The 13,597-nt window shown below is 52.8% G+C and overlaps 4 protein-coding genes across 4 annotated transcripts; 1 reads left to right on the top strand and 3 right to left on the bottom strand.

Annotated features, from left to right (window-relative positions):
* Nucleotides 1-1,026: 1,026 nt before the first annotated feature.
* On the top strand, nt 1,027-2,169 carry N0V96_007392 (uncharacterized protein; the record flags this gene model as incomplete). Its single annotated transcript, XM_053191535.1, has 2 exons — nt 1,027-1,333; nt 1,439-2,169. The coding sequence occupies 2 exons, from the start codon at nt 1,027-1,029 to the stop codon at nt 2,167-2,169; spliced, it is 1,038 nt and encodes a 345-aa protein (XP_053051097.1).
* A 497-nt stretch (nt 2,170-2,666) lies between these two features.
* On the bottom strand, nt 2,667-3,409 carry N0V96_007391 (uncharacterized protein; the record flags this gene model as incomplete). Its single annotated transcript, XM_065758007.1, has 3 exons — nt 2,667-2,846; nt 2,901-3,011; nt 3,077-3,409. 3 exons carry the CDS (start codon nt 3,407-3,409, stop codon nt 2,667-2,669), a joined length of 624 nt encoding a protein of 207 aa, XP_065613530.1.
* A 931-nt stretch (nt 3,410-4,340) lies between these two features.
* On the bottom strand, nt 4,341-5,972 carry N0V96_007390 (uncharacterized protein; the record flags this gene model as incomplete). The annotated part of the gene is made up of 3 exons (XM_053191533.1): nt 4,341-4,971; nt 5,043-5,313; nt 5,399-5,972. The coding sequence occupies 3 exons, from the start codon at nt 5,970-5,972 to the stop codon at nt 4,341-4,343; spliced, it is 1,476 nt and encodes a 491-aa protein (XP_053051095.1).
* A 2,052-nt stretch (nt 5,973-8,024) lies between these two features.
* N0V96_007389 (uncharacterized protein) lies at nt 8,025-10,278 on the bottom strand (the record flags this gene model as incomplete). Its single annotated transcript, XM_065758006.1, has 3 exons — nt 8,025-8,879; nt 9,045-9,446; nt 9,502-10,278. The coding sequence occupies 3 exons, from the start codon at nt 10,276-10,278 to the stop codon at nt 8,025-8,027; spliced, it is 2,034 nt and encodes a 677-aa protein (XP_065613529.1).
* Nucleotides 10,279-13,597: the final 3,319 nt, after the last annotated feature.

Here is a 13,597-nt window from a genome sequence, read left to right as displayed (position 1 = left end):
GCTGCATTTAGAGGTTTGAAGCATTCCTTCTTTCGCCTTTCGAGGATTGTAACAGCACAATGATGGTCCAGGTGATCTGAATATGTCTTGGAACTGTGTAACCGAGGAACATGGTAAGAACGAATCTCGTTTGAAATAGAGCTTGCGGGTGAGCAACGAGCTAATAGCAAACAGAACACCACCCTTGACTGGAGTTCTCTTAAGTTTCTGAGCAGATGATATCTGATGTTTTCATCTCCAAGCCTCCCTTGGCCTTTAATCTCAAGTTCTCATTCAGTCTTGTCGAGACTATTCCCGAATTGATCGGACTACTCGCCAGCTAGAGTTTAACTACGGGCTTTCAGCGAACTTCTCACGACTTCCAGCCCCAGTCACCCGGAGGTTCGGAAAGTCAACGCAGGCGGTGAGCCAAAGCAGACCGCAGACAATGGGGAGCGCCCATACCGAGTCCGAACCCAAGTCGCGGTGGTGCTCGGGCTTGGCGGGGTTCGGGGCTGTTGACCGTCCTTGGACCAACCGGCAAATGGAGCAACTGGGGACGTCACAGCTTGAAATTCCCCGCGGGTTATGGAGCCGTTGCGGGCTATTTGCGGGGGGCGGGGGAGAGCATTAGCTCCAGAGCCTCCAGTAGCTCGACGCAGGCGTTGCAGGTCGTTCCACTTAGCGCCAGGGTTTACTGTCGGGAGTCGGGAGAGCTACCCCAAAGCTCTCCAAATACGGCAAATATCGCCGGCTAAAACCCAACAAAAACATGTTCAAACCCAATCGGGGCCTGCTGATTATGATGCAGAGGCAAGCAAAGCAAGACATTCCGAGCGCGCGACTCGTCTGATTTATACATCACTGCGGAGAGCTCACCGAGCTCTGGGAAGCTCAATTCATTCAATTAACTGGCCATCCCACGCGGTTGTTCCCTCCAGCTCCCGTCTCTTGGACTCTGCAACTTAGAAATCCCCCCTTTCACCCGCGACAATACCAGGCTCACACCAACAAACATCTAGCCCAACAGAAGCACAAGCAGTCAAGATGGGCAAGCCAATCGTTCTCCAGCTCGGCGACGACATCAAGTGGAACCATGACCTCTACAAGGAATTCACCTCAAAGTTCGACATCCGCCGGTCATACAGCATGCCGCGCGCCGAGTTCATCCAAGCACTAAAGGACAAGAAGTTTGGCGACTTTTTCGCCATTTACCGCCCCTTCTGGAACACGGGAGGCGAGATGGGCAACTGGGACAAGGAATTGATCTCGCTTCTGCCCTCTTCATGCAAGGTGTACGCCAGCGCCGGCGCCGGGTTCGATTGGGTTGACACAGAGACTCTCGCGAGCAGAGGTTGGTTCCCCCGCGACATGAGCGTAAAAAGAAGACCTTGCCTGGCTTCTTGATGCCTCAATTGAATTGTGAGCCAAAAAGGCTGACCAAAATTCTACCACACAGGCATCATCTACTGCAACGCCGCCGCAGCATGCACAGAATCCGTTGCCGACGGCGCAATCTGGCTCATCCTCTCCACCTTCCGCCTCTTCTCCTGGTCCTCCGTCGCCGCCCGCTCAGGCGACCCAGACCAGTTCGTCGACGCCAACAAGAACCTCGGCGCCGTCTCGCGCAACCCCAACGGCTTCAGCCTAGGCATCATCGGCTTCGGCAAGATTGGCCGCCGCATCGCCGAAAAGGCCCACAAGTCCTTTGATATGAAGATCCTCTACAACGACGTCGTCCGCATGCCCGCCGACCTCGAAAAGTCTTCGAACGCGACGTACATCAAGGACATGAACGAGCTGCTGGCTACGGCCGACTGCGTGTTGACGGCGACGCCGTTTGCGGGCAAGACGCTCCTAGATGCCGCTGCGATTGCCAAGATGAAGAAGGGTGCTAAGCTCATCAACATTGCGCGTGGAAAGCTCATTGAGGAGGAGCCTCTTGTTGCGGCGCTCAAGAGCGGACACCTCTCGGCTGTTGGCTTGGACGTGCACTACAATGAGCCCCATGTGAACAAGGAGCTGATCAAGATGAGGAATGTCGAGGTTCTATCGCATAACGCCGGTGCTTCTCTGGATGCCCACATGGGTTTCGAGAGGCTTGGTATGGAGAACATTCTCTCCTTTGCGAGCACTGGCAAGGCCGTCACGCCTGTCAATGCTCATCTTATCAACAAGAGCCGTTTGTAACGAGGATATGAAATCATGAAAAGGGGGTCTGGATTGTAGTATAATCATGGAAAACCAAGGAGTTAGGTATTGGATTAATTGAACAAACTGAAATTCTGTTTCAAACCTTTAAGATCACGGAATAGTGCTCTTTCTCGATTACGGACGAAGGACAATGAGGTCAACAAGCATCGCCCACGTCTCAGAGATCAAACAGAAGTGTTGTTCAATGGCCCTAGCCAGAGATCATGAAGACGAAGATTAAGAGAGTGAGGAAGAGTCTCATTTTCTTTACCACCACAAGCTATCCAGCTCCAGGAAGATCATTAACCTCTCTTCAAAGCATCCAGCGTGTTGTATCCCACGCATCTCATCAGCATACTCTATTTCTACGCCATACGCTTCTTCATCTCCTCCACAATCGGCCCCTCGCCCCACCTCAATTTAGCCAACCACCCCCATCAATCAACACATCCGTCCCATTAACATACCGACACCCCGCAACAAACCCAACGGCATCAGCAACCTCCTCCGCTGTCGCAGCCCTCTTGAAAGGATGCGCCTTCATCATCTCCCGTATTCCCGCCCCTGCTCTCCCCTCCATCTCCGCCGCCAGCATCTTCGTCTCCGTCATCCCTGGCGCGACAAGATTCACCCTGTACACCTCTCCCCGCGTACGCCTCTGAAGCAGCAGCCGCCTGGACGCGTAGACTATTCGCCTTTTTCGCGATACAGTATGCCGTGGCACTCACCCCCGCGATGAGCTCGTGAAGCTCCTTGTTCTCGAGGAGGGATGTCCGCGGGGCGGTCGCGAGGTGTCGTTCGAGGGCGGGCGAGAGGGCGGGATCATGTGCTGGGCCATACTTCCCACACAAACCACCGACGAGCCATACGGCATCTCGACTTCTTTCCCAAAGGCTTCAATCACGTTGGCTGTACCGACAACATCAACGGCGAGAATCATTTCCGCGGACCCCATTGTCGGGCTGAGTGCCGAGGTCAGGACGACCGTTTCGATGGCGCCGCCTAGGGACTCGGCCGTCTTTGCGAGGGAGGCGACGGACTCGTAGGATGTGACGTCGACTTGCTGCGTCGTGACTTTGTGGCCTGCTTGTTTGAGGGACTCGGCGCCAGCGGAGATGGTGGACGGTGAGCGGCTTGCGAAGAGGATATGATGGCCTGAGCCGAGGCGGTGGGCTGTTGCCAAGCCGATGCCGCCGCCGCCGATGATGACTAGGATTGGAAGTGCGTCTAATGCCATGTTTACAGTGTTTGACTATTGTTACTACACATATAAAACCCGAGAGAGCTGTGTAGATTTTCTCACATGGAAATTTCTCAGGAGACACAGCTTGCGGAGCTATGGCCATTTAAATAGGCTCCCTTCAGGGCTCGGAGGCTCGGTCTCGCTTCAGAAGCGATGGAGGCAAGTGCCCAACTCCTCGAAGTTTGTCTGAAGCTTTTGCTTGGGATATCAGATGAGTTTACCCAGCGGCGCGTCTATTTCCCAAATGAAGACAAGGGGGGCTTCCATTGACCAATAGCATTTGGCCATGAGTGTCATCACCCAAACTTTAGGTTGAACTCTCAGGGTGTGAGGAGAGATGTATTACGCACAAATCATCTCTCATCTCTCCTTTTTTTGCTGTCAGAACCATGTCTTTGAGCTAGGAATCTGCTCTCTTAATACAGTGAAACTGTGGACAAGGTTCTGGTATAAGAATGGGCTTCCAAGCATCTCGAAGCAGGATTAGCTCGCTATTTATATTTGTTGTGATTGTGCCTGGCTTCTTCCAAGCTTCCCAAGCTTGATTGACTTTTCGGGTTCGGCTATACGGACTCCTGATTAGCAAATGCGCGGATATTTCGACTACCAACTAAGGTATGCATGCAGGGTATGTTTCGTATTATTTGCAACGAAGAGCGCATTCATGTTCGGAGCGCACCAAAAAATCACAAAGCTGAGTGCAATCAGATCTCACGCGCACGGAAATGTTAAACTCATTCGCAGGTTGTAGAGTTCTTCTGCTGTCTCGTATATCCCGAGTTTGCCTAGCTAGCTATCATGCTGCCAGAACCATCGGAAAAGGTATCTTCATCGCCTATTCATCATCATTATCATCATTGATCCACCCATACTGTCGATGCTTCATATGTTGCTCGATCTCAGGTTGAACCATTGTGGCAGTGACTTAGTTCGGGAGCTTGTCTCCAACGCACTGGTCCTGGGTGACAGCACCCATATTCATGAGTCCCTCGCCAATGCAGCCAGGTCGGATGGTGTCAGGCACCTCCACCTGATACATCCAGACCGGTCCCTTCTCCTTGGGCGTGTCGTCGGGCTTACCATTGTAATACCAGTCGAACTCCATGTTGGAAACTCCACCCTCTCCAGCACAAGAACGAACCAGCTTGGAGACATTCTCCCCGAAAGTGCCAATGACACCGTCCTTGAAGTTCGAGCCGCGAATGTAGAGGGTTCTCTTGCCCGGGACCTTCATGTTCCAGAAGTAGCAAGTGTTCCAGACCCAGCCTTGCTGAATGCTGTCGATGACGCTGTGAGCAAGCGCCACGCCGGGGGCTCGGTAGACAGGATCTTGCTTCTCCATCGGCAAGGGGAGGCGAGTGCGGCAGTCGGTGTAGACGAAGATAATGACGCCGTCAGGGACCATATGTCCAGTCCATTCGCCATTCATTTTCTCTCCCTCGATCATCCACATTTGGTTATCGCAGGACTTCCAGTTGACGGGTTGTATGCCTTCGACGGAGCAGCAGTTCCATTCCCAGATTGTAGGCTGTCGGTGGGCAGTAGTCATGCCACCACTGAAGTAAGATTGAGGTTAGTAAAGTAAGTCACAATTTTTGTCAGCGTAAGCTTTGGATGCTCTACTTACCAGACAACCTTCTTGACTGGAACAAAGGTGAAGTAGCCACATTCACCCTCCTCCAGGTCGATGTCCCACTTCTTGCCCTTCGTGTGGCCGTAGTTGTGAGACCAACCGCCGGAGACACCAACCTTGTACGCCTTCAGGAATTGAAGCTTGGTGCTTGCGCCAACACTCCAGCCTGAACCCACTGACTCAGAATCAGTCATGCCGCATTTGATGGGAGAATGACAGTCGGAACTCGGGAAAGGAACTTCTTGAGCCCACTCGAATGTGGTTCCTATTTAGGAAAGACGAATCAGCATTTGTTGGAACAAGGCAAATTGAAACTTGAAAACAATAAGCTTCATCAGATCTGTACTCACGAAGCTGACAGAAGGATGTGCATCCGTCGTACATCCATCTCCCATCGCCACCAGTGTCCCAGTTCCCACAAGTGTCAAACCTCATCTTGCCTGCCTTGAATGAAAGGAACTTGTTCTTGGGAGGACAGTCCTCGGCCTTATACTCGTAATAGAGCGTGGCGGGCTTGGTCTTGTCCGAACAGGGCTCGACGGAAGCGGCATTCATATGCTCGCTACTGGCCTTGGTGTTGGCATGGGAAGAGTCGTTGCGATCCTCGGGGCGAATGGTCCAGAGCGGCGGGTTCTCGGGGTCCCAGGTGTAGTTGAGAGGGACGATAGAGGTGAAGTTACCGATCTTGTTATCGCGCTTGCCAATGTTGAAGATGTCGTTCTCAAGGAAGCGCTCACGATCCTCGGGGCGCATGGTCCAGAGGGGAGGATTAGCAGGGTCCCAGTCATAGTCGAGCGGGATGACTCGGCCATCCTGAGCCGGGGCGCCGTCAACACCGAGAAGGAAGAGCGCAATGAGCAAGAAGATGCCCATCATGACCCCCTTTCCCTCGGGTGAGGCAGAGGCGAGGCTGAAAGCTACCATATTTTCTGGCAGAGCAGAATGGTGAACTTGCGTGAAGGAAGTTGTTGATTGTGTGAAACGGGAATAGGATAATAGCTGCGAAGAGTGTGAAGAGAACAAAGAAATTGAAGAATCTTTTTGTTCCTTGAAGTAAGGGGAAGGAAATCTCCAGGTTTGAGGTGCCTGGAGAAGAAGAGTCTGGGTTGAAGGGATGTGTATGAGAAGGGAAAGAATCGTCCCTCAGAGGCTTTGAAATAACGAGATTTGTGGGAAGGGATAATGAGCTAATTCTCAAGCGAGGCGGTCAGTGAGGGTATTCGAGAGGCTCAAAGGTGAAGGAGGTGAATACTCAAGGTAATTAAGAGGGAAGGTTCGATGTAGGAAAACTCATTCGCTCTTTCCTCTATTGGCGAGGCAGTTAACTGGTTTGAGGGAATTACCCCGTCCAATTGCTAAGGTACTATTATGTTTTAACACCACTATCTCTGTAAGTATGTTACAGATAGCTATGTGTTCATCCCTCTATGGATTTAAGGCACGACTTGAGGGTTGTGTGGGTAGTGAGAATGCATCCATGTCACTCCCAGATTTTGACCACAAATGCTTAACCTCATTGTTGCACGACCACAAGGCATATGTTTACGTGTGAAATTTTAAATCTTCTTGCTAGACGCATTCAAAGGTGCCGAGATATCCCCTCATCTAAACAACACAGCTAGGATCCTACGATGTTGGAGTAAGCAGCGAGACAACTGATGAGGTGAAAGCAAACAACATCAGTACGGCTCTCTCATAGATCTATCTCAGCTAGCTTATTGTGACATTCTTACTTTTGCTTGACCTTGCATCAACTACAGCTCCTGAATGCAGATACCGACACTCTGGGCACAGAACTTCATGCAAAGCTCTACATCTGGAGTTGCACCAAGTTTGATCAGCTGTTTACGTTTGTCCCTTGCATACGAGCGAAGAGCATATGGCCACAGCATGGAAGGAAGATAGCAATCCTTGCTCATGTTACTCGTGCTACTTTATAATGATTGTAGAGCTCTCTTGAGATCCTTTGCCTGCCAAATCCGGAACATATTAGTCCTCGTCGGAGGGTGCGAAAAAATGGACGCCGAGAGGATACGCCGAGAGGATACGCCGAGATTTATTTTCGTAACCAGACTGTAAAGCATACGTATCATTTTTCTTTTTCTTTATGCTCTCAAATGTGCGTTTTGCGAGCCTACAAAAGGTACCTGCTGTGCCTGCATACCTTACCTTATTTCAGCTTCGACACATGTTTTCGAGAGGCAGTGGCTGGACCGCACCTTCCACACGTGGTCCCGACCATCACGAGAACCCCTTCGTCCATATCCCTACAACCCCTATACACCACAACCACAAGCCCATATACCCCCCTTCCTTCCATTCCAGTCACCAGCCAGCAGGCGCCCCCTCGGGGGTCAGGTCAAACCTGGCTGGGTGGTGGAGTGGTTGAAGTCCACGAACAGCCTAATCGGTGAAGGCTCAGAGGTCCCGTGTTCGAGTCCCAGCATGAGCACCAGAGATGTAGTCCCCATTCGCCACCGGGGGGGGTGAACTCTTTTGCCTTTTGGCCATACTTTTTAAAGATGCCGTGCTTCTTCTATACCTTGCAGCTCAACACATTTTGAGGGGCGGAAGAGCAGTAGGATAAGCTCTCCTCCTGTCCAAGTCGACCGTTGTGATCGTAGTTGCCAACTGAGAGAAGTTGCTGAATCTGCAAGCGGTGATATTGACGGCAAGTCGGAGCCAAGGATGTTTGCTTAACGTGTATGTGTTTGTGTTTTATATAAGTATTGGTAAGCCAACAATGGCCTTGCTCATGTTGCAGGCTCCTGGGCCTGTTCTCCCCCCTCTACAGTTGACCTCCAATGAGACCGTCTATCCATCTCATGAGGACGCGGCCTCTCATAATGCTGCTATGTACCCAATCGTCCATTACTTTTACAGAGGTGAAGAACACCTGAAGCATCCAACCAGGAGGCCTTCCACGTCATGTCATATTCGGCGTCGAATCAATCCAAAATCATGCTAATCATACGCTCAGAGAAATGCGTCAGGGCGGCCACCGCCGCCGCCAGGCTGTGACCGATGAGGAGGCGGTGTGGGTGCTTCGGACTCAAAGTCGGTATCGCGTCCATCACTTCCTCTCCTAGGCGGCGTCGTGATACCGCGCCCGTATCTCGAAGCCTGCGGTGGGCTCGGGCTCGAGTCCACATGCCTCAACTTGTCGTCATTGAACGAGTCCTCCTCATCATCCTCGTCATCGTAGCGCTGCAAGGCAGGCATCGAGCGAGAGTCTCCCTTCACAAGACCAAGTCGCTCCTCTTCAGTAGCGTTCTTGACTTGCGGACTGGAGTAACCCCGTGAACCAAGGCCATAGCGACTGGTTGGTCGAAGCTGCGGATGTTGTTGCTGGTGATCGTCCTCATGGTGCGGCGAATCAGCGTGATGTCTCTTGAAGACGTTGGAGAAGGAGAATTGTCTCTTCGCCGAATGTGGTGGTGGGGTAGGTGCAAGATGCGAACTGGCTCCGCTAAAGCCACTACCTTGCGACACAGCACGCTGTTCATACACGCCGGCAGCACCGGCATATTCCAAGTCGCCATGTTCACCAGCTGGAAGCCCGTACACATGCTCTCTGCTCTTGCCGTAGTACGGTGCCTGGTCGTCGTCTGATTTGAGCGTGGATACGGCGATTTCTGTTAAGGGAACTGGATGCATGGGGCTCTGAACCCTTGGATCCTGAAACTGGGGCTGATTCGGCGACAGAACACTACGTGCTCGCTCTCGGATGGTACCTGCAATGCTCGAAAGCATACCGGGGGAGGAAGGTCGATCGTGCTCTGCCAGCTCCTCTTCAGTGGGGAAATGTGACATGCCGAGGGGTGGATGGGCCTGGGGAGAAGCGGGAGGGATGACAGTTGGTGTATGAGGGATACCAGCTTGCGAGAGAGGATAAGGCGATCGTATCGTTCCTCTGGTGCTTCGACTTCCAACCGTCATAGTTCTCCGCCTTCTTATCCCGTCCCATTCGTAAACAGGCTGGCCATCTTCGCTTACGGGCTCCAGCGACTCTCGCATCTTCTCTTCCTGTAATCGCTTGAACTCGGCCTCTTCCATCTTCTGTCTGGCGGAGGAGAAGCGACGCACAATCGCAGCAGCTCCACGGATAGCATCGGCCTTGGGCTCGGTCTCGGGTTGTTCTTGTTCGGCGATGGTGTGAATCTGGTTAAGATCTCCAGCAAAGACTGCGGTGTCGGGCACATCCTTGGCCGACTTTGAAAGCTGGAGGAGCACAACACCGGCGCAAATGGTCAAGAAACCGTTGACCACGGTAATGATAGCAGTGGGGGTGCCCTTGAAACCTCTAAAGAGCACTGCCGACGTAATGATGGTTGTGCTGGTGAAGTAAACGTAGTATGTTGGTGTTACGAGGGCGGCGTTGAAAAGGTTCAGTGCTTTCTGTGATTTCGATTAGCCTCGTGCATCTCAGCCATGTGGGAACAGGTAGTCTCACGTTCAAGTAAATGATTTCTGTCAGCAAAGTGCCAATGACGAAGACCAGCAGCACATAGGTGAACCATTTGTTGAACTGAGCCTCACCACCTGCCTGGGCGACGATTGCCGCGCCCAGACCCTGCGTTGCTACAACACTCAAGCCTCCAACCCAGCTACAGATGGAGATGTAGACCAGCATATTCTTGTTGCCCCATCTCGGCCCTGCATACCACGCGGTAATGGCGCTGCCAACGAGGATGACACCGGCATAGGACAGGAACCCGGGCTGAATGACATAGCTTTGCATCTGTTGAATGTTGGCCACGGCAGAATTCTCGGGCGCATTCATGACAATAACGACAGAGCCAACAATGCAGAGGAAACATGCGACTTTGCCCACCATACTCAAGCGTTCCTTGAGGAAGATGGCGGATAGGATGGCAGTCAGGACAACAGATAAGGCGCCTAGCGGGGTAACGAGAATGGCGTCGGTGAAGGCATATGCGACGAAATTGCAGATCTCGCCGAAAATCATCAGGGTCATGCCCGTCCACCACCAGGCGTTCTTGAGGTAGCCATAGCCCTCACCGGGAGCTTCGTTGTATTTCTCGTTGGCCTTCAAAAGACCGACTTTCTTGATGACGAAGGAGGTTCCGATAAATGCGCCGGAGGCTACAGCCAAGGAAATACCAATAGCCTTGTATGAGGCAGGTCTCGTGGCAGTATCGCCAGTTGAACCTCCCATCCGTGCGTATATCTCATGCGCCGCCGTCAACATTTCCGCGGATTGCTCCATTGCGGCGGTTGTGTACGCCGGCGACTTGGTCGCCGGGGTGATGTGTCGAAGAGAGGGGCTCTGGTTATTCGAGGTTCGTGATCATTCGCTTAATCTAGTTACGGTATGAAAGATCGGGGGTGGACGTGTTGGCAAGAATGTCCAGGGCGTTCGGCATAGGAAACCCGCAAATTGGTAGAAGCAACGTAGGTACTCGACTTGTTTGGTTTGACGTTTTGCGGCTGTCAGCTATCGGGGACAGGTAGTCGTCAACAATCTTGGCGAAGCTTGGAAGCTGGGCGGGTCGGATAGTAGATCTTGTGGGCAGGGGAGTGCTCAAGATGCCGGATGTGAGTAGCTTAGCTTGTGCAATAGTAGGATCGGAAAAGAGGAATTTGAGGTCGATAGCGGCGGAGGGGTTGTTGAACAGGTGGGTGGGACGTGAGAATGGGCGCTCGATGGGAGGCTGTGTCGAGAAATTGGGTCCAAGTAGGATGGAGTCGCCGCAGTGTGCAGAGGTAGCGCAGTGTGCGTACGGATAGTTAGTGGTGTGGTGCTCGTATTGACGGCGGGAGTCTGTCTTCGCCACACCAGCTTGCGTCAGCGCACTTGCAGGCAGAGCTGAGCTTAGATGAGATGCGAAGAAGGTGGTGGTTTCGGTTCGTCAAGTTCGTAAAGCGTCGTTAAAGGAAGGTATCCGTACTGCGTATACTGCGTATATGTAGGAAATAGGACGTTGTAAAACGTATGCGGGAAGCAGACGCTAGGTAGGTGCTGGACGAACAGCGGAGGGTCGTCAGGTCTTGTTCTCCTGGATATTCATAGGTGTATATGCAGAGGGAACCACAGGTTCGAGAGTCAGGGCCGAGGAGAGAAAGGGAAAAAAAAAAAAGGAAAAAAGAAAAGGACCAGGCTGGAACTAACTAGTTGGTTAACTTTGGTGGGCTGGGATTTGGGAAGGAAGGAACACGACGGACCAGGAGATGCTGGTGACCTGGTCTAGAACCCCCCCGGTGCCTTCCATGAGTTGAGTCATCTGATTGGATCAGAAGACTCGTGTGGGTGGGTAGCAGTGGGGGAAGCTGCGTTTAGCGCTTTCCCGCAGCGCGGGACGCACCCTGTTCTTGGAAAGAGCCACTGGTTGGGCCCAGGGGCTTTGCCTGCCACCTCTTGCGCACCTCAGTTCAACACCCAAAGGCAAGTACTCCGTAAGGTACCTTCCACAGAGACCACACAGCTTCCTGTCTCTTTACAGTGTCGCGGACGTCTTCGTTTGAATCCTACCTTTTATCTGGAACAGCTTGTTCGAAGCCGAATCGCACACCAGTAACCAGTGACCATGGCGGTTATGGGCCTTGTTGGGCGGCCAGAGACGTTGCAGTCGGAAGATGCTGCTGTATTATGTACGGGAAAAAGGTAAAATTAAAAACAGAACAACCCGCACGAATACATGAGGCTAATGAGGTCACAGTTGGCGCCCCATGGCATTCTGATTCGCTTTTTCTCGTCGGTCAGGCCCTTGATATCGGACTCCGAGAGTGACAGTTGGCCGGTTGTCACTTCAACACCCACTCCTTCCGCCGTAGGTATTTCGAATCTTTGCATGGAATCTATCAAGCAAGACTTCAAAGAGTGTCGATACATCGCGAGGAGTAAGTACCTATGTCGTTCATCAGCCTCATTCCGTGCGCATAGACAAGACGGGTGCACGTTGACGACACCACCGAGCGCATTAAGCAACGACATGCACACCATCTTCAGACCAACCCATCCCATCCTAACAACAGCCCGTCCATTGCGTCTGCTGTCTGCGAACACGCACCTTGTTCCGCACCAACACCTCCCACACTACTGCCTCACCAGGCTTCAACCCAGTCGCACCCGAACAGTTCAAGCTGGGAAAAAGTTGGGACTCCAAGCGCTCGGCAAGTACAATCCCTATAATCAAGCCTACCACACCACCTCATAGTAGTGGACAGCGCCGGGAAGAAGCTTAGCGGCAGTCGTACTCGTGCTCGAGATTGTCGCTGACCGTTGAGCCTTGCTGTTTCGCAAAACTTCTCGAAAACACTCGACGCAATGACCGGACGAAAGCGCCAACGATAGCCCGTCTTCCACGTCGCCCCGTATTCTCCTGCAACGCATGTTTTGCGCAAGTCACTCAGCGCTGTCATCTCTTTGGCTCCCGCCCGCAAGCCCATTCGTCTGACACAATACGACACACGTCAACCGCTTTCGAGTCTGTCTCCAAGGTCAGCCAGCGTGCCAACCTATCCCCATTCGAGACCCAGTGTGCCAGTAATACCTATTTCGATGCCTGTGCCTGTGGGCTGGGAAACCAATGTCGCATCGAAGCGTCCATCATCCTGGCCGGTGATGTCAACACCAGCCAGGAATGTGGCTCTCTTCAACGGCTGATAGGCCCGTGTCACCCCAACATGCGACAACCACCCTAGATTTGGGTGCTTTATGGCCTGGGTCGGTCGCTCTCGCCCTAGCAACGGGATCAAGCTCAATCTCTGTTCAGTCAACAAAATCCGGCACCATGCGACTCGCCTGTGTTGACCAGTAGACATCGCAACGCCAAGATTCCAGACAATCAATATTCAGCAGTCTAGACCGGCGGAAGCTCACACAAAGCCAACAGCTTTCAGATGAGCCGGAGCAGCGAGCTAGCTCCAGAGAGCAGCCCACTTTGCCTTGCGAACAATGACGGCGGTGTTTGGGGCCAGGTCAGGTCTAGGATGATCGTAGTGCGATGGTGGTGCTGCGTGCAGCACTTTTCCATGGCTGAATTGCTTCAGCTGCCCGATTGACCCCACCATGCAACCTCCACTGTCCGCCCGAGGTGAACCCGACCTAATGCTCCCCGCAGGCTGATACGGATAAGGTACGTATCTTCGCTCCGCCTGGCAAGTCAAGCTGACAATCCCTCGCCAGCTGTCCCTAATTGGCCGCCGGCTGCGCCCCTCCATCTCATGCTTCCCCTCCAAGTCCAACTCTCCAACATCCCAAGGGCGGAATCCAACACAATCACACTCAATTCCTTCTCAAGGTGTGCATCGCGCGAGTCAAATCCCAGCCGCACGCGCCATGCTTTGGCCACGCCCACGACCGATTCGAGGGACCCTTTCACCTGCGCAAAGTGTATCACACTCTTTGTTCGCCTGCATCACGAGCAATGCCTGCCAAACGGATCTCTTACCGTATAGGCCTCCACTGTTAGGTGCTCCGAAATCCTGCCCACTTCGAGGAGAAGACCAACGGTGGCAAGGCACGTCCATCTTGCAGCGGATACGGACAAGGACGTCCCATTAAGGGCTCACGCGCTCCCACTATG

Source organism: Colletotrichum fioriniae (assembly GCF_027942845.1).
Source record: "Colletotrichum fioriniae strain IMI 355084 chromosome Unknown scaffold_8, whole genome shotgun sequence".
NCBI lineage: Eukaryota > Fungi > Ascomycota > Sordariomycetes > Glomerellales > Glomerellaceae > Colletotrichum > Colletotrichum fioriniae.
The sequence above is the reverse complement of the archived record's forward strand: the minus strand, read 5'-3'. Positions and strand labels throughout refer to the sequence as shown.